Below are 20,368 nucleotides of genomic sequence, written 5' to 3' on the forward strand. Positions count from 1 at the left end.
ATAAAAAAATTGGGTCACATTGACCTTGACCTTTGACCTAGTGATCCCAAAATGGGTGTGGCGTGTAGAAACTCATCATGGTGCATCTACCTATGAATTTCATCAAAGTTGAAGGTGGAAGCACTTTGATTTTAGAGCCAATGTAAGGTTTAAGCACGACGCGGACGCCAGATGGCACGACGAGCTGGCTATGACAATACCTCGGGTTTTCTCCGAAAACGCCAAGCTAATAAATGAGCAATCTTAATTGTGAAAGAATAAATGTCATTCATCAGGCATAAATCTACTGGCAAACACAGTTTTTGAAACTGACCTTGGGCGAAAACAACACTGCACATAATTAACAACACTTTTTTGTTTGCAAAAAGAAAACAGTAGTATTTACAGGCTAAAATGCGACATTTTATCAACTCACCTGACATATCGGGTCCCCGCATACATTGCCCATGGCTAACAGGCCAGTGTTAGAGGTGGTACCACAGAATCTGCAGGTGCCTGCCCTGCCTTCCCTGCAGGACCAGCAGCCTTTCCTACAGCAAGAACAGCACAGGGTAGAGCCAGATTCTTGAAAAACTAGGCTTAATGCATGTGCATAAAGTGTCATCCCAGATGCAGTCTGCACAGGCTAATCAAGAACAAGAGCTGTGTTTGTGAAACCAATTACCCCTACTGTGCTGCTTTGAAGCCATATTTGACCTTGACCTTGTAGGAGGACCTTTGACCTTTCACCACTCAAAATGTGCAGCTCCATGAGATACACATGCTGCCAAATATTCAAGTTGCTATCAACAACACAGGCAGCAGTAATCATAGATTTGCCCCCCTCCCCTTGGGACCCTACCCCCCCCCCCCTCGAGCTTACCCCAGGGGTTCCAGATTGATAACATGTACACCTATTGTGGTAATGGTTGACTTTTCAACAAACGAATATTGACAAACATACACCAGTTTGAAAAATCACCCCTGTATAGGTATTATATATACACAAGGTATGAAACGCACTATATGCCTTATTGCTGAAAGATTGTTGGAACCACCGGACGTTACCTTTTTCATCGAAAACACACATGTCCCATGCAGTTGCCGACAACAACCAACGGATTCGTTAAAAGACAGTAAAGCAACTGATTACACAACTAACCGATCTCCTGCTCGGCTTATAACTTTAATATTCAATTAAATTTGACTTTCCTCGCTATATGTCACTCGGTAGTGTTTCATCTACACATGTACATCATTTTAATTTTATAACGCGTCATCTGGTTGGTTAATCTCATTGTGTTGGCCAATGATATGGCGTTTAGAACCGGAGTATTCGATCGACAAAGTATGACAGCAGAAAACACAGACATGTAGCAGAGAAGTACAATGTAAGTGAATATAAAGAGTATAAAGCCGAGCAGGAGATCGGTTAGTAGTGTATATATAATACGTATACAAGGGTTATTTTTTCAAACTGTGTATTTTTTGTCAATATTTGTTGTTGTTGAAAGTCAAACCATACACCATAGGTGTACATTTAACAATCTGGAACCCCTGGGATAAGCTCGGGGGGGGGGGGGGGGGGGGGGGGTCCCACAGGGGTGGGGGGGGGGGGGCAAATTTATGATACTGCTGCCTGTGATCAACAATATTGCAAAAGTTATGACCAAAATTTAAGTTTTGGGACAGACACACATATACAATGACAGACAGACAGACAGACAGACAGACAGACAGACAGACAGACAGACAGACAGACACATACAATGACAGACAGACAAGCCCAAACAAATACTCCCCGATCTTTCGATCCGGGGGCATAAAAACACTTTCCCCTACTACATAGTTTTTTGTTTGAAGGATGTCTTTTCCTGTTTAGGCTGAAAATTGTAGTCCCTGATAAGCTTCTGCTGACTGCACTAGCTAATCTGGGACAACGCTTTTGGCACATGTATTTCCCGTACATTTAAAATGGCGTCTGTTTATGAAATTCGTGGACAGACAATTTCTGACTCGACTTATGAAGTGGACATATTCAAAATCTCCGATTTTCGTATCATGTTTTACCCCCCGATTTATGAGCAGGTAGACTTATGACTGTTTTTTTTTCTTACTTTAAAAAAAATGGCGTAAAACAAGCAATTAAGCTTTAGAATACCCGGGTACATTTCAGCATATTTTCCCCGGGTACATTTAAGAATACTTAAGAGTACCCGGAGTACATTTAAGTAGTTGGTGAGCCAACAATGACCGATCAAGCCTTATTGACAGGTCTACTAAACACTGTATGGATGAGACATAATACAAGAAGCATGGTTGTGGGAAACTAGGCCTAGTGCATCTCTAGAAAGTGTCGTCCTATATTAGGCTGTGCGGTCCACACTTTCCGCCTAGACATGATTATGTTTATTGAAACTTTCTTCCAATGAAAAATTATAAAAGAGCAGGCAATGTCATCCCTGATTAGGCTTTTTAAGCCCAGTTTTCCCATACTTAGGTTTCAATCATCCTATGATACCTTTTCCCTCTCTGAACTCCACCATGGCTTTGAGTGTCTTGGAGTCAGCCAGGGCCATTATCCAGAACAGCTTGGTGCGCCCACAGCCCTCGTGGAGGTCCACCTTGATAGCCTCCTCTTCCTCCTTGAACACCTGCAAACAATTTCAGCTGGTCAGACAGGCAGAGAAGTACTGCTCTGGGGGTGTTCTGAGAAGAACTGCTCTGAGTTAGAGATTCAGAGATTGCACTGCTCTTGGGATCAGGTTTGCACCAATTTCGAGGGAAGGAAGGGGGGGATAAATAAGGCGGTATTTTCCAGACAGATCATACACAGATAAAATGCAGACAACTGTAGTTTATTGACTTAATTCTTATGATAGGTACATGTGAATAAATGTGTAAAAGCTGCATTTGTTTAATCTACAATGGCTACAACGGACTTTCATTCCTGTCATTCACTGTAGTAGAAATCTTGTTTTAATTTCGGTTTCACCTTCATTGCATGGCAAAGTTTTGCACACAAAAATCTCATTTCAACAAGAGATGTGTTTGTCAGAAACACAATGCCCCTCCTGCGCCGCTTTGATACATGTTTTTATACCTTTGACCTTGAAGGATGACTTTGACCTTTCACCGCTCAAAATGTGCAACTCCATGAGATGCACATGCATGCCAAATATTAAGCTGCTATGTGAAGGGACATGGAAGCTATGAGCATTTTTCGAAACCTAAACGCGAAACCAAAACACGAAGTGTGACGGAAGGACAGACGGACAGACAGACGGACGGTCCGATCGCTATATGCCCTCCTTTGGGGGCATAAAAATGACACATGAAAGGGAACATTGTAAAGATTTGTGAAATTCAATGACATCAATTGGCAACTTCGTGTTGAAAAATGATTTAGGTCAATTTGCATAAGGTATGGTTTTATTGGGAAATAACATGTGTGTTGACTAAGTCAATGTACCAGTATTGTGGATCGATTTTATTTCTTTGACATTACATTTTATGGATTTGTACAATCATGCATATTGATTGGATCCTAAATAAGACTTTGGTTGTAATTGTTCATTGAAAATTTGGTTGAGTGGACCCACAAAAATTAGCATCTGGGCCTGGTTGCTAAAAACATTTACTGCCAGTTAATCTAGCAGCCATTTATTTTTGGATAAAGTTATTTATGTGACCTGATTGTTTACCCTTTTAAATATGGTATATAACAAATTTGTTTCTGCAAATACTTATGAAATGTTTGATAATAAAATTGCTTAAAAAGTAATTTCAATTGGGTTTGAATTTAACAGACTGTTACCTTAACTGGCCATTACATTTTTCAGCAACTGAGCAAAAGTGACTAATATTGGCAACACAGTCTGTACCTGTCTCTGGTGAGTACGCATCTTCCTGTTGAGATGCAGAAATCGGTCGCAGTCCGCACACAGGTTCTTGCTGCCACAGTCTACACACATGATGATGGCCGGTGTCTCACTGTCATCATGGTTATCGCAAGTGGGGCGGGGCTGGCCGTGCGTGCCATTAGGGGAGCTTACCCATTCCCCGGACGTGAGGCGCTCAACATGGTCTTGATTCAACACGCACAGGGAGGCCAGGGCAAGCCACAGCTGAATATGGACAATAAATAATAAAGCTTAGCTTTTGATTGAGTGGTGCTCTGAGAAAACAGGGCTTAATGCATGTCGTAGTGTGCAGTCTGCACAGGATAATCAGGGATACAGGGATAACATTTCCCTTTAATGTCATTTTTAAATTATAGGAAGTCTCTTTTTAGTGGTAAATCCATTTAGGGCGGAGTGTCATCACTGAATTGCCCAGTGCAGACTGCACAAACTAATCTGGGATGACACTATACTCACATGAACTTAGCTGTTTTCTAAGAGCACAGCTAAATTGCATGTAGAAATAATCTTAATGTTTTCAGATAACATATCAACTTCATTCAATTAGCTGATTGGAATATTATCTCATGGTACGATTTGTAATACATTATTATAAAACTCTTCAAACTCAATCTTTTTCCATACAGGTTATGGATTTTAGAATGCACTCCGGGAGGAAAATGTGCTTCTGACAGTTCTGAATTCATCAAAACATAACAACCATGTGCTGAGTAATAACAAGGAGGACATCAGATGAAAGGACACATAAAATGAAAGGAGGACAATGACGCGAAAGAAGGATAAATTAGCTGAAAGAGGGATAAATGAGCTTCACAACCAAGTTAAAAGGAGGACGAATAAGCTGAACAGAAAACAAATTAGTGAAAGGAGAATAAATAACCCCTCTATATTATGGCTATAATGAGAGAGATGCCCCATGCACACATGATACTCACAGCAGGAGTTGTGCTGCAGGCCTGAGGTGCCCGGAGCCCCTCACTCAGTCTGGTAAGGGCCAGTATGGCCTCTGCAATGGCGGCCTTGGTGATGGAGGTCCAGGTGTCGGAGAGCTTGCCCACCGCCATGTCCTGGATGAGAGACACCACATTGTTGGCCAGGCTGCTGGTCATGGTGCCTCGTAGCCACCATCTGGGGTCAGTCGCACTGGAAACACAGTCAGACAGGGGCTATGTACATATATGCAGAATATCAATAACATTTTATTTTCCGGTAAGTCTTTAAACTAAGTAATATTATCAAGCAAGCTTGAAATCTTGTATTATTACTCAATGGCAAGAAAATGTAACAAGCCTGGCAGTATGGCCACTAAATGTGAAGCAGCCTGGTTATTAAATGTGAAGCAGCCTTGTTATTGAATGTGAAACAGCCCCACTATTAAATGTGAAGCAGCCTGGCTATTAAATTTGAAGCAGCCTGGTTATTAATTGCGAAGCAGCCTGGCTATTAAATGTGAAGCAGCCTGGTTATAAAATGCAAACCTGCATTCCGCACAGGCTAATCAGGGACAACACTTTCCGCTTTTATGCTATTTTTCGTTTACAGAAAATCTATTTTTTGCAAAAATCCAGTAAATACCGAAAGTGTCGCTCCATGCATAAAACCCCCTTTTCCCAAAGATCATTTTATTTGTCCTCATGAACTTTGTTTTTGACCCAACGTGACCCAGCGTGCTAAAATAATGCTGAAATGTATGATCTCATGTTATCCAAACATTCGGGTTGTTTTTGTAAAATAAAAAATTCTTTACACCGAGAACATTTAGATGATTAATATTGTATGATAACTCAGTAGTAATACTTATGAAAAAAAATCATGCACCATACCATGTTATTAAAGCATTTGCGCTCTCAAAGTTGAGCATAAATAAAAACAGTATCAATAATGAAAAGGTTTCAGTTTGACAGGATGTGATTAAAATTATGTGTGGTCTACATCTCATAATACAAAAGTAGATATTTGAATAACTGCCAAGAGCCTACTACAACAATTACTGCAATAAAAAATTATGTTACCGGGTAAGTAAACTGTTGTATAACAAACTTGTTTTAAAAATTGCATTGAAGGAAATTTAGTCCACACAAATACATGTATGTAGACCTGCGATTGATATTGCTGTAAATATGTACCCCACAAATTTAAGTGATTCCACATAACACGTCATATGTCCAGGATCCTCAAGACTTGCTCAGCACATGATTGCTAACATTGTATACCTTAGTAAATTGTGTAAATTGAGCAGAACACAAATCCCAATGCATTACACACAAAATCCATTATGAACCATGTTATCTCAATTGTCTATGAACAGGAGTGGGTACAATCACTCTCATGCTCTGATAAAGCTGGACAACGTTAACCTTTTACCACTTAGATACGTATTTTCGCGCATTTGTAGTCCCTATGAAAATTATATTTAATTTAAGACCTTTCTTACTAGTTTTTAAGGCTTCATTTCAAACTATTAAATACTGATGAACAGCAAACAGCATAAACCTGAAAAGACTGTGAGTTACTTGCAAGCTGTTCGGGTTTTATGCAGTTTGCACATAGCCATTTTCACTTTGCTTCTAAGTGGGAAAGAGTTTACGTGGCATTTCTGAACTCCATTAGCATTAATGATACACTTGGAATGTTTTCTGTTTTTGCATCCTTTTTTATGCACAAGTTTAATTAGGCCATAACAGCTTACTAAGTGAGGTACACTTCAATCTATTGAATGCACTTTGCATACTGGAACTAATGTATTCATCCTAACATCCTATTTTAATAAATGCACACACAACCTAAATACTCAAGTGTTAACATGTAACTTTGAGCTCACTCACTCTATGCCCGCCTCCTTGCCCAGACACTCTCCGAGGGTGACAGACGTGACCCCTTTATGTGACCCTGCAGTCTTGACCTTCATCTGCACGGTGAGCGCCTTGGCGATACAAGCCAGGAACACGTCCAGGATGCAGGGCCGGCGGGGGTCGAACCCGCGCTCATCATCGTCCTTGCTGGCCAGACTAACGATGCTGTACTCCACCGGTGGGAGGGTGGGCACGCCCAATATGGCTGCCAGTGCTTGGGGCTTCACGTCTGGTAACACGCGCCGTAGTACTGACACAACCTGGGGTGGATGAGGAAACAGGTGAGAACCGTCGATATATACTGACATACCCTCAGGTGGGATTGAAATAGGTGAGAACCATTAATACAGATTTATGAAGAAGTTTGCAGGCCTTTTTTTAATAATTTGGTTCACAGACCTGCAATTTTAGCAATCCCACACCAACCCTAACCCCAGCCCACCCCACATCTCCATCAAAAATAAACAAGAGCTGTAAGAGGACAGCACGCTTGACTATTCGAGTGCTTGACAGTATAGCGTAAGCCATCATGGGGTAATAGTCATTTATAAGATGATCTTTCAAAAATAAAAAAGGATTTTTTTTTCTATTTTTTTTTTTTTTGGGGGGGGGGGGAGGGGGGGGGGGGCAGAGATTCTGGGTTGGGGCGTGGGGTATTGTTTGGGTGGAATCCATTGTGGTATTCAGGTAAGTGTTGTTTTGTCAAAGTATTAATTTAACTAAAATTTAATCTTGACCTTCAAAGTCAAGGTCATTCAAAGGTCAAGGTCAAATTGAACTTTGCAGGTACAGTACCCTCATGATAGTAAGAAAATATTTGAAGTTTGAAAGCAATAGCTTTGATACTTTAGAAGTCAAGTGGATCTAAACACAAAATTTAACAAAATATTCAGTTACTAAGACAAAAAAGGGCCATAATTCTTACAAAATGCTTGATACAGTTGTATGCTCTTGTTTATAGATTGGGGTCATGTTGGTCATGTTGGTAAAGAAGTTTGCAAAATATGAAAGCAATATGTCAAGGGACATAGGAAATATTTGAGGTGGTACGCAAACTTTAACATAGATTTATCAATAATATGCATATTCTAAGTGGAAAAAGGGCCATAATTATTACAAAATGCTTGATAGAGTTGTCTGCTCTTGTTTATAGGTTGGGGTCATGTTGGTAAAGAGGTATGCAAAATATGAAAGCAATATGTCAAAGGGCATTTGCACACTAACGCTAACACCGACGCCGGGGTGAGTAGGATAGCTCCACTATAAATATTTCATATTCATATATAATAGTCGAGCTAAAAAGATAAAACAAGAGGGCCATGATGGTCCTGAATCGCTCACCTGACTATACAAATACAATCCCAACCCAGATTTCCTCAAGATAAACATTGTAACCAAATTTCATAAAGATTAGATGAAAACTGTGACTTCATGAAATTTCGTCAGAAGATTGGTCTCAATGATATCTTGGATGGGTTCAAAAATGGTTAAGGTTGCTTGAAAAACATGGCTACCAAGGGGCGGGGCATTTTTCCTTATATGGCTATAGTAAATTTTTGTTCACACTCTAGAGGCCACATTTATTGTCTGATCTTCATGAAACTTGGTATGAAGATTCATCCCAATAATATCATGGACGAGTACAAAAATGGTGCTGGTTGGTTGAAAAACATGGCCGCCAGGGGTCGGGGCATTTTTCCTTATATGGCTATTGTAAAACCTTGTTAACACTCTAGAGGCCACATTTATTTTCTGATCTTCATGAAACTTGGTCAGAAGATTTGTCCTAATAATATATTGGATGAGTACGAAAATGGTTTCCGTTGTTAAAAAAAACATGGCCACCAGGAGACAGGGCATTTTTCCTAATATGGCTATATATCATGCTTTAGTAAAACCTTGTTAACACTCTAGAGGCCACATTTATTGTCCGATCATCATGAAACTTGGGCATAAGATTACTCCCAATTATATCTTTGATGAGTTCGAAAATGGTTCCGGTTGTATAAGGAAAACTGCCCTGCCCCCTGGCGGCCATGTTTTTTCACCGATCTGGACCATTTTCGAACTCGTCCGAGATGTCAATAAAACCAATCTTTTGACCAAGTTTCATGATGATTGGGCAAAAATTGTGACTTTAAGAGTGTTCACAAGGTTTCTCTAAAGCCATATAAGGAATACTGCCCCGCCCCGTGGCGGCCATGTTTTTCAACGGACCGGAACTATTTTTGAACTCAACCAACATTTCATTTAGACAAACATTTTGACAAAGTTACATGAAGATTGGGCATCAAATGTGACTCTACAGTGTTCACAAGGTTTTCCTTTTTTTTGACCTAGAAACCTAGTTTTTGACCCAGCGTGACAGAGTTTCGAACTCAGTCGTGGTATAAATGGGACAAATGTTCTGACCAAATTTCATTAAGATCAGACAATGAATGTGGCCTCTAGAGTGTTCACAAGGCAAAAAGTTGACGACGCACGACGGACAAAAGGCGATCACAAAAGCTCACCATGAGCACCTTGTGCTCATGTGAGCTAAAAACAATAACAAAATTTCATGCCCACAAATATTAACAATTGTACAGCTATGTGTCTTACATTGCCCCAAACTTACCTGTCTCTGGACCCGGGGCGAGGCAGTATGCAGCAGAGAGAACAGGTCCTTGAGGAGCCCACTCTGCTGGGCCAAGTACACCCGACCTACACCTGACCCCGTCAGGGCTGTCACCATGCTGACCAGCTCAAAACAGAACATGTCATTGGACCTGAAACATGGAGACCAGCTCAAAACAGAACATGTCATTGGACCTGAAACATGGAGACCAGCTCAAAACAGAACACGTCATTGGACCTGATACATGGAGACCAGCTCAAAACAGAACACGTCATTAGATCTGAAACATGTAGACCAGCTCAAAACAGAACATGTCATTGGACCTGAAACATGGAGACCAGCTCAAAACAGAACATGTCATTAGACCTGAAACATGGAGACCAGCTCAAAACAGAACATGTCATTGGACCTGAAACATGGAGACCAGCTCAAAACAGAACACGTCATTAGATCTGAAACATAAAGATCAGCTCAAAACAGAACATGTCATTGGACCTGAAACATAGAGACCAGCTCAAAACAGAACATGTCATTGGACCTGAAACCTTGAGACCAGCTCAAAACAGAACATGTCATTAGACCTGAACTATGGAGACCAGCTCAAAACAGAACATGTCATTGGACCTGACATCTTGAGACCAGCTCAAAACAGAACATGTCATTGAACCTGAAACATGAAGACCAGCTCAAACAGAACATGTCATTGGACCTGAAACGTGGAGACCAGCTCAAAACAGAACACGTCATTGGACCTGAAACATGGGGACCAGCTCAAAACAGAACACGTCATTAGATCTGAAACATAAAGATCAGCTCAAAACAGAACATGTCATTAGACCTGAAACATGGAGACCAGCTCAAAACAGAACATGTCATTAGACCTGAAACATGGAGACCAGCTCAAAACAGAACATGTCATTGGACCTGAAACATAAAGACCAGCTCAAAACAGAACATGTCATTGGACCTGAAACATAGAGACCAGCTCAAAACAGAACATGTCATTGGACCTGAAACCTTGAGACCAGCTCAAAACAGAACATGTCATTAGACCTGAACTATGGAGACCAGCTCAAAACAGAACATGTCATTGGACCTGACATCTTGAGACCAGCTCAAAACAGAACATGTCATTGAACCTGAAACATGAAGACCAGCTCAAACAGAACATGTCATTGGACCTGAAACGTGGAGACCAGCTCAAAACAGAACACGTCATTGGACCTGAAACATGGAGACCAGCTCAAAACAGAACATGTCATTGGACCTGAAACATGAAGACCAGCTCAAAACAGAACATGTCATTGGACCTGAAACATGGAAACCAGCTCAAAACAGAACATGTCATTGGACCTGAAACATGGAGACCAGCTCAAAACAGAACATGTCATTAGACCTGAATAGGATTATGGCATGTAACTGTATATAAACAAAGGCTATCTGTAAAATATGCATGCCCCCCATATGGGCTGTCAGTTGTAGTGGCAGCCATTGTGTAAATACGTTTTTTGTCACTGTGACCTTGATCTTTGACCTAGTGACCTGAAAATCGATAGGGGTCATCTGCCAGTCATGATCAATGTACCTAAGAAGTTTCATGATCCTAGGCGTAAGCATTCTTAAGTTATCATCAGGAAACCATTTTACTGTTTTGAGTCACTGTGACCTTGACCTTTGACCTAGTGACCTGAAAATGAATAGGGGTTATCTGCCAGTCATGATCAATGTACCTATGAAGTTTCATGATCCTAGTGTATTCTTGAGTTATCATCCGTAAACCATTTTACTATTTGAGTCACTGTGACTTGACCTTTGACCTAGTGAACTGAAAATCAATAGGGGTTATCTGCCAGTCATTATCAATGTACCTATGAAGTTTCATGATCATACGCGTAAGCATTCTTGAGTTATCATCCTGAAACCATTTTACTGTTTCAAGTCACTGTGATCTTGACCTTTGACCTAGTGACCTGAAAATCAATAGAGGTCATCTGTCAGTCATGATCAATGTTCCTATGAAGTTTCATGATCCTAGGCGTAAGAATTCTTGAGTTATCATCTGGAAACCATTTTACTGTTTCGAGTCACTGTGACCATGACCTTTGACCTAGTGACCTGAAAATAAATAGGGATCATCTGCCAGTCATGATCAATGTACCTATAAAGTTTCATGATCCTAGGCCTAAGCGTTCTTGAGTTATCAACTGGAAACCATCTGGTGGACGGACGGACCGACCGACCGACAGACAAGTGCAAAACAATATACCCCCTCTTCTTCGAAGGGGGGCATAATCATGCAAATGGATGTAGTAATATGAATTGATAATAATGCAATTGCCTAATTAACACTGACCATTATACTGTCATAATAAAATGTTCTAGTATAAAAATAACTTTATGATCTAATAGCTTGTTAAATCAGAAAATAAAAAATTAATACCCATATCACAGCTTGAAACACATTTTTAAAGTTGAACAGGAAACTTGGTTTTAAAGTGTGATACCAGATACAAAAGTTTGTCACCATTTAAATGCCCAATGCAAAGAGATTCTTGGCTCTAATCTTGACCGATCAAACACAAGCTGGAGATCACAATAACAGGGTCACATGAATACTAGTGTGTAGAATTAACCCTTTCCCCCATAAGAAGCAAAGTAAAAATGGCTTTTGCAACCACAATAAAACCAGAACGGCCTGTGAGTAACTCGCAATCTGTTCCTGTTTTATGCTGTTTGCTGCTCTTCAGTAACTTAGGGTTGAAAATGAAGCCTTTTAAACTTGAATTTATTAAGAAAGGTCCAAGGGAATACAAATGCGTCAAAATACATATGGTAAAGGGTAAAATATGTATCTAAGTGGTAAAGGGTTTAATACGTTTCCAAGTGGTAAAGGGTTAAATATGTATCTAAGTGGTAAAGGGTTTAATACGTTTCCAAGTGGTAAAGGGTTAAATATGTATCTAAGTGGTTAATGGTTAACCTGTTCTCATATGGGTCCTGTTTCAGCAGAAGACATGTCTCCCATTCATCACGGACTCGTACAGTCTCCTTCTTGATGCCTTGCACAATGTGCGAGCAAACCTGCAGCCATCAGTAACATAATGTGAAATATAAGAACACAATATGAAGAATACAACACTTTCATGCACTTGTTCCTTTCAACTTCAAACCTTAATGAGAGTCACTTGTTTGACTCCTTTAATGCACTGATTTTGTGACTCTTTCAAAGCACTGATTATGAATTACAATATGTTGTATTTTTTTGGAATGCAATAGGTCACTAAAAAAAAAATAACCAGTCAAACTATTTTTGCATGGCATGTTGTTTTAAGCAAGGGAAAGCGTTTATTGGCAGAATGTAAAACTTGAAAAAAACAAGAGATGTGTTGGTCAGAAACACAATGCCCCCTATTGCGCTGCTTTGAAATTTGTTATTTTTTTTACTTTTGACCTTGAAGGATGAACTTGACCTTGAATTTCCACCACTCTCAATGTGCAGCTTTATGAGAACTCTGCTTTGAAATTTTATTAATTTTTTTACCTTTGACCTTGAAGATGACCTTGACCTTGAACTTCCACCACGCACAATGTGCAGCTTCATGAGAACGCCGCTTTGAATTTATTTTTTTGACCTTTGACCTTGAAGGATGACCTTGACCTTGAACTTCCACCACTCAAAATGTGCAGCTTCATGAGATACGCATGAATGCCAAATATCAAGTTGCTATCTTCAATATTGAAAAAGTTATGGCCAATGTTTTTGGACGGACGGACAGACACCAGATATAAGACATTTGACCTTGAAGAATAACATTGACTTTCACCTTTCACAACTAAAAATGTGCAGCTCCGTGAGATGCACATGCATGCCAAATATCAAGTTGCTATCTTCAACATTGAAAAAGTAATGGCCAATGTTACAGTTTTCGGACGGACAGACGCCATATATTTGACATTTGACCTTGAAGGATGAACTTGACCTTCACCTTTCACCACTCAAAATGTTCAGCTCCATGAGATACACATGCATGCCAAATATCAAGTTGCTATCTTCAATAGTGAAAAAGTTATGGCCAATGTTAAAGTTTTTGGACGGACGGACAGACGCCATTTATTAGACATTTGACCTTGAAGGATGACCTTAACCTTCACCTTTCACCACTCAAAATGTACAGCTCCGTGAGATGCACTTGCTTGCCAAATATCAAGTTTTTATCTTCAATAATGCAAAAGTTATGGCAAACGTTTAAGTTTTTTTTTCCGGACGGACAGACTGAAATACACACGTACTGACACACTGACTGACGAACAGTTCAACTGCTATATGCCACCCTACCGGGGGCATAACAAGCCAAATGATTCATTCTAGGAAAACAATGTTAAACAAGCAAATTCGTTGAATTGATATCCCCTGCAAATATATATATATATACTCATACCAAGTTTCAATGAAATCCGTCAAAGCACTTGCAAGATATGGCTCTGGACACACACAAAAAGCATTTTTTCAAGATACAAAGGGCCATAACTCTGTTATTATCCCATGGTGTACAATGCCATTTGACGTGCATCATCCTCTTATCCATATTATATACTCATACCAAGTTTCAATGAAATCCGCCAAAGCATTTTCAAAGATATGGCTCCGGACACAAAAAAGCATTTTTTTAAGATAAAAAGGGCCATAACTCCGTTATTAACAGATGGTGTACAATGCCATTTGGCGTGCATCATCCTCTTATCCATATATATATACTCATACCAAGTTTCAATAAAATCCACCAAAGCACTTCCAAGATATGGCTCCGGACACAAAAGTGCAGGACGGACGTACGGAAGGACGGAAAGACGGACGGACAACGCCAAACCAATATCCCTCCGCCTATGGCGGGGGATAAAAAAACATTTTAAGTTAACCTTTTCTCGAAAATATAACCAGTTCATCAATCATTCAGTAGATTTATTTAGTATTTATGCAAGAAAAATCTACACCAGAGTGCAAAACTTTGGCTGTAGGTATGTAAAATTTAGGACATTAACATAGTGGTATCCTTGGTAATTGTGGAAATGAACAAATGATTATGTTTATATATAAAATCCACCATAAACGGCTAAATGGTATTCCAAAGTTACCTGTTTCTGCAGATGGGACAGCTTTCCACTGCGACTGAACAGGATGCCAACCATGTGCTCTTTGAGGTCAGGGTCACTGTCCCGCTGGTCAGCCGTGTCCAGACTATGCTTGTCCAGCCTGTCTATCAGTCGGCCAAACACCTGAGAGGTCAGCAGCCGAAACACCTTCAGAGTCTCCGCCTCACAGTTTGTCTGCTGGATGAGTGATGCACTGCGCCGGATGGGGAGCTGGATCGAGTCTCCGAGCACCTTGACTTGGCGCACACGCAGGCTGTGGTCTGGCCCGCGCAGAGACAGCTGCAGACACTTGCACTCCTCCTCAGGGATCGGGCAATTAATCCATCCGATATGACGAGTATCCACCTCCAACTGACAAAAGTAATATTCTCAATTATAAACATTTACATATGAACCAAGCTTGGTGAAAACCAGGCCTAAAGCATAATTATGCGTAAAGTGTTGTCCGCACAGGCTTATGAGGGAGAACACTTTCCACTTAGACTGGATTTTTGTTTAGAAGAAACAAAAAAATCCATAAAAGCGGAAGGTGTTCATGATAAGCCTCTGTGGACTGCACAGGCTAATCTGGGACAACACTCTGCACATGCACTAAGCTCCGTTTTCCAAGAGCCTGGTGCATTTATTTATTTACAACTTATTAAATTAAGATCTAAAGCTAGCCTAGAGGTTATTGAGACACTTATTTGAGTGCGATGTTTTCAGTACCATTTGATACACATAAAAGAGTTCGGATCCAACTCTCAGCCTACACATTGCAAGACAGACTTCATATCTGTTATACTATTTCAACTATTTTTAATATGCAAATAGTAATTACATTCCCATATTATATGGTTAATTACACAACAAATATTTTCCTAATTTGTTTTTCAATGTAAATAGCATACAATTCTAATCAGGAACATAACAGCAAATTGAGTAGAAAAGAACATAATTTTACTTTGAATACCATGTGCAGTATCGTAAATAACAACCATTTAATGAGAAGCAATAAAGTACAGGTAACATTTAGGACAAATGTGTATAACTTAATTTCAACTATCCCCTCTCACCTGCAGAATTTTTTTCATATCGTCAGTTGACGCTCCAGCACTGAACATGACATTGGTGACCTTGTTCCCGAGGTCCCGAGTGTTATCAATGTGCACATAGACGATGCGTGGATTGGCCGCCCCCTGGCAGGTGATTGTGAGGGTCTTCAGCTTGTTACGATCCTCATCTCCACTCTCCCAGAATGTCTCCGTTGAGTTGTCTGTGTAACACAGAGGTCAGTATTGAGTGTCATAGAAAAATAGGTTTTATGAGCTGCTTCATGCAAAATTAGTCTTGTGAGCTATGTCATGCCAATATGGGTCTTGTGAGCTGCTTCATGCCAAAATTAGTCTTGTGAGCTGCGTCATGCCAAATTGGGTCTTGTGAGCTGCTTCATGCCAAAATTAGTCTTGTGAGCTATGTTTTGCCAAAATGGGTTTTGTGAGCTGCATCATGTCAAAATGGGTCTTGTGAGCTGCGTCATGCCAAAATGGGTCTTGTGAGCTACGTCATGCCAAAATGGGTCTTGTGAGCTACGTCATGCCAAAATGGGTCTTGTGAGCTACGTCATGCCAAAATGGGTCTTGTGAGCTACGTCATGCCAAAATGGGTCTTGTGAGCTGCGTCATGCCAAAATGGGTCATGTGTGCTGCATCATGCCAAAATGGGTCTTGTGAGCTGCATCATGCCAAAATGGGTCTTGTGAGCTACGTCATGCCAAAATGGGTCTTGTGAGCTGCATCATGCCAAAATGGGTCTTGTGAGCTACATCATGCCAAAATAGGTCTTGTGAGCTACATTTTGCCAAAATGGGTCTTATGAGCTGCGTCATGCCAAAATAGGTCTAACGAGCTGCGCCACAGCAAAAATGGGTCTAATGAGCTTTGTCATGGGAAAATTAGCCTTATGAGCTGTGTAATGCCAAAATGGGTCTTATGACATATGCAGCTGGCATTGGATTTTATCAATTCATGTTGACATTCTAATAAAAAAACCATCTTCAATGACATTTAATCATAGCTAAAGGGGCTTTTGCTTTATTTCTCCACTTTTTAATAGCCAACAGGTTTTTTTTTGTTTTTTTCAAACTAAAAACAAAAAAACAACAAATATGGCTTATAAAAGCTAAGACATGGTTGATTTAAACAATACAGGTTAATAAATAATTTAGCTTGTTTTAAGTGTTTGAGACTAAAGCAGTGATTTTAGGTGTCAGGTCATGTACATATGTTAAACATCACAGTGGTGTTCTTACAGTTTATGTTTGTGAGCAGGGGTATTTAGATTAATGTGTTTGAAATGGGGGTTAAGATGAGTCTGTGTTGGGGTGAGAGTTGTAAAGAAAATATGTATTAGGGAAAGGGGTGTTAAGATAACCCCGCTGGGGGGGATGGGTGTTACAATTAGTGTGTGTTGGGGGGAGGGGGTAAGTCTACTCACCAGTGAGACTGGCTATCATGGCCTGACGACTGGAGGCCTTGATTTCTGCGTTAGGTGTCAAGTCCTTCAAAGCAATCAGCTTGTAGTGGGACTGTAGAAAGAAGAAGCTACATGTAGATGTGAGCCTTGCCATGGGAAAACAGGGCTTAATGCACAGGTGAATCAGGGGCGACACTTTCCACCTTAGCTGGATTTTCTTTAAGAAGAGACTTTCTTTAGATGAAAAATACCATAAAAGTGTTAAGTGTCATACATGATTAGTCTGTGCAGATTGCTAAAGCCAATTTGGGACAACATTTAACACATATGCATTAAGCCGTATTTTCCCACAATGCAACTCTTATGTAAATATAAATGAGAAAATGTGGATATGGTGTGCTAATAACAGGTGTCTCCACAATACCTCAGCTATCTAATCAATAGCCACTATATTTGTTTGAGTATTTTAAGCTATAGTCCTTCCCAGAGGAAGGATATGGAGCTGGTAATAGCATTGCAACATATTTCACCTATGGAGTTTGCCATGGCTCAATGGGTATGGTGTCAGCCTAGCAATCGAGAGGTAAGGGGTTTGATCCCCACGGTGGGAGCGGTCATTAGATCTCCCCAAAAGACACCAAGTACTGGTTCTACCAAAGACTCAAAAGCATTTAAATACGACTTAGGATTTTGAAGCTAACAAGCTAAACAATTACCTATTAGAGGCAAAGTAAAAGTGCTTTTTCTTTTTTGTTTTTATCATAGAAAAACTTTCCAACTACATTATACTTAAACTTGTTCTTATTTTATTGTTATGATCTTTTGCTAGTGGAAAAACTCAGCTTAACACCTATTGATGTAAACTAACATATAATTTGTGAGAAGCAAGTACGGGTTGTCCTATACCAATTAACCCTTTACCGCTCAGAAGGCAAGTGAAAATGATTTTTTGCAAACAGCATAAAACCAGACCAGCCTGCACGTAACTTGCAGGCTTTTCAGGTTTTATGCTGTTCACTGCTCATTAATACTTCAGGGTTTGAAATGAAGCTTTTACAACAGAAATCTTATGATACTTCAGCTTTCAAAGAGACTTAAACATTTCAAAGAAAATATCTGAGCTGGAAGGGTTAACAGAGCTCACATCAGTTACCTGATCTACAACTCCATTATTGGCCTTCTGTGCCAGCCCGACAGAGCTCACATCTGTTACCTGATCTACAACTCCATTCTTGGCATTCTTTGCCAGCTCATCCTACTTGCTCACATCAGTTACCTGATCTACAACTCCATTCTTGGCCTTCTGTGCCAGCTCGACAGAGCTCACATCTGTTACCTGATCTACAACTCCATTCTTGGCCTCCTCTGCCAGCTCATCTGACTTGCTCACATCTATTACCTGATCTACAACTCCATTCTTGGCCTCCTCTGCCAGCTCGACAGAGCTCACATTAGTTACCTGATCTACAACTCCATTCTTGGCCTTCTGTGCCAGCTCATCCTACTTGCTCACATCAGTTACCTGATCTACAACTCCATTCTTGGCCTTCTCTGCCAGCTTGTCTGACTTGCTCACATCACTTACCCTATCTATTACTCCATTCTTGGCCTCCTCTGCCATCTTGTCTGACCTGCTCACATCAATAACCTGATCTACAACTCCATTGTTGGTCTCCTCTGCCAGCTCGTCTGACTTGCTCATATCAGTTACCTGATCTACGACACCATTCTTGGCTTCCTCTGCCAGCTCGTCTGACTTGCTCACATCAGTTACCTGATCTACAACTCGATTCTTGGCCTCCTCTGCCAGCTCATATGACTTGCTCACATCAGTTACCTGATCTACAACTCCATTCTTGGCGACCTCTGCCAGCTTGTATGACTTGCTCACATCAGTTACCTGATCTACAACTCCATTCTTGGCCTCCTCTGCCAGCTCATCTGACTTGCTCACATCAGTTACCTGATCTACAACTCCATTCTTGGCCTCCTCTGCCAGCTCGTCTGACTTGCTCAGGATCTGACTGATGTTGGAGAACACGTGGCTCTCGTGTAGGAACTGGTGGTCAGACTGGCGGAACTTCATACAGAAACAGCGCAACGCCATTTGCTGAAGAAAAATGTATACTGCAGTAGACAGTTAAGTAAAAACAATCGTGCAACAGGGATTATTTTTTAGGATTATTTTTGCCCAATTGGATAAAGTATCGGTGCAGACTCAATTGAGAATAAGAGATGTGTTTGTCAGAAACACAATGCCCCCTATTGCGCCGCTTTGAAGCCATAAATTTGACCTTTGACCTTGAAGGATGACCTTGACCTTTCACCACTCAAAATTTGCAGCTCCATGAGATACACATGCATGCCAAATATCAAGTTGCTATCTTCAATATTGCAAAAGTTATGAAGAAGGTTAAAGTTTGGGTTAAAGTTTTTGAATGTATTTTTTGACCTTTGATCTTGAAGGATGACCTTGACCTTTCACCACTCAAAATGTGCAGCTCCATGAGATACACATGCATGCCAAATACCAAATTGCTATCTTGAATATTGCAAAAGTTATGACCAAGGTTAAAGTTTTGGTTAAAGTTTTGGGACACACACATACAGCGACAGACAGGCCAAAAACAATATACCCCCGATCTTTCCATCCGGGGGCATAGGAATTTTGGGTATTTGTAATTGTTTTGTACCAGTACTACATTGCACAACCCAATTTAAATATACTTTTACATGCCTTTTTTGGGATTGACACTCTTCATCAGAGACATGTTATTGTTCAATAAAACTGAGATCCTGACAAGTGACTTCTAGGGCCTCGTTTGACACTGTCTCAGGGCGACCATAATCAACAGTTTAAGTTTTCTTTTAGCCTCATTTGGACAATGGCAGGCATTCATGAGGCTGATGTTCTATTTTAATTTTATACGCAGTCCATAAATTATTGTTGTGACTCATTTTATTGACAGATAGGCAGTCTTTTAACTTAAAAGAATAATAAAAATGTTGTCAGAGACATCTCTAGAAAATGAAAACAGAAATGACTTAATTGATCTTATTGATCATGCACACTGTTTTATTTAATCTAAATTAATACAACAAGGTGCTTGTGGAAACAAAAAACAAATCACAAAAAACAAATCACTTGTAGCTGATCATAAAACAAAAACGCAATTTCGAAAACTTACACACTTTTACTTTTTCTGGTGATTTTTCTGGAACAGCAATTGGGAATTATAAATTGTTCCCCAGATTGAGAGTGGCATTTACCAGATTAAAAAAAATGGCAGTGCACTGCCTATGGTTATTGGCTGACCCAATAGACTACATTTTTGTGTAAAATGTTTGTGGTACTTGTATTTTGCATAAAAATAAGATTGTATAAAAGAAGC

General features: G+C 40.2%; 1 protein-coding gene across 8 annotated transcripts in view; it reads right to left on the reverse strand.

Moving 5' to 3' along the window:
* Positions 1-413: 413 nt before the first annotated feature.
* Positions 414-20,368, reverse strand: part of LOC127880259 (E3 ubiquitin-protein ligase MYCBP2-like) — a 162,876-nt gene continuing 142,921 nt past the window's right edge. For all 8 annotated transcript variants that reach the window (XM_052427579.1, XM_052427578.1, XM_052427576.1 and 5 more), the window contains 11 exons: positions 18,940-19,086; positions 16,998-17,088; positions 15,578-15,777; positions 14,505-14,873; positions 12,352-12,452; positions 9,372-9,522; positions 6,728-7,014; positions 4,838-5,045; positions 3,864-4,106; positions 2,501-2,633; positions 414-530 (listed from right to left, as the gene is read on the reverse strand). In XM_052427579.1, coding sequence (XP_052283539.1) covers positions 451-530; positions 2,501-2,633; positions 3,864-4,106; positions 4,838-5,045; positions 6,728-7,014; positions 9,372-9,522; positions 12,352-12,452; positions 14,505-14,873; positions 15,578-15,777; positions 16,998-17,088; positions 18,940-19,086 — 2,010 coding nt within the window. In that variant the 3' untranslated portion in view covers positions 414-450. The remainder of the gene's footprint in view (positions 531-2,500; positions 2,634-3,863; positions 4,107-4,837; positions 5,046-6,727; positions 7,015-9,371; positions 9,523-12,351; positions 12,453-14,504; positions 14,874-15,577; positions 15,778-16,997; positions 17,089-18,939; positions 19,087-20,368) is intronic.

Source organism: Dreissena polymorpha, chromosome 4 (assembly GCF_020536995.1).
Source record: "Dreissena polymorpha isolate Duluth1 chromosome 4, UMN_Dpol_1.0, whole genome shotgun sequence".
In the NCBI taxonomy this organism is placed as follows: Eukaryota; Metazoa; Mollusca; class Bivalvia; order Myida; family Dreissenidae; genus Dreissena; species Dreissena polymorpha.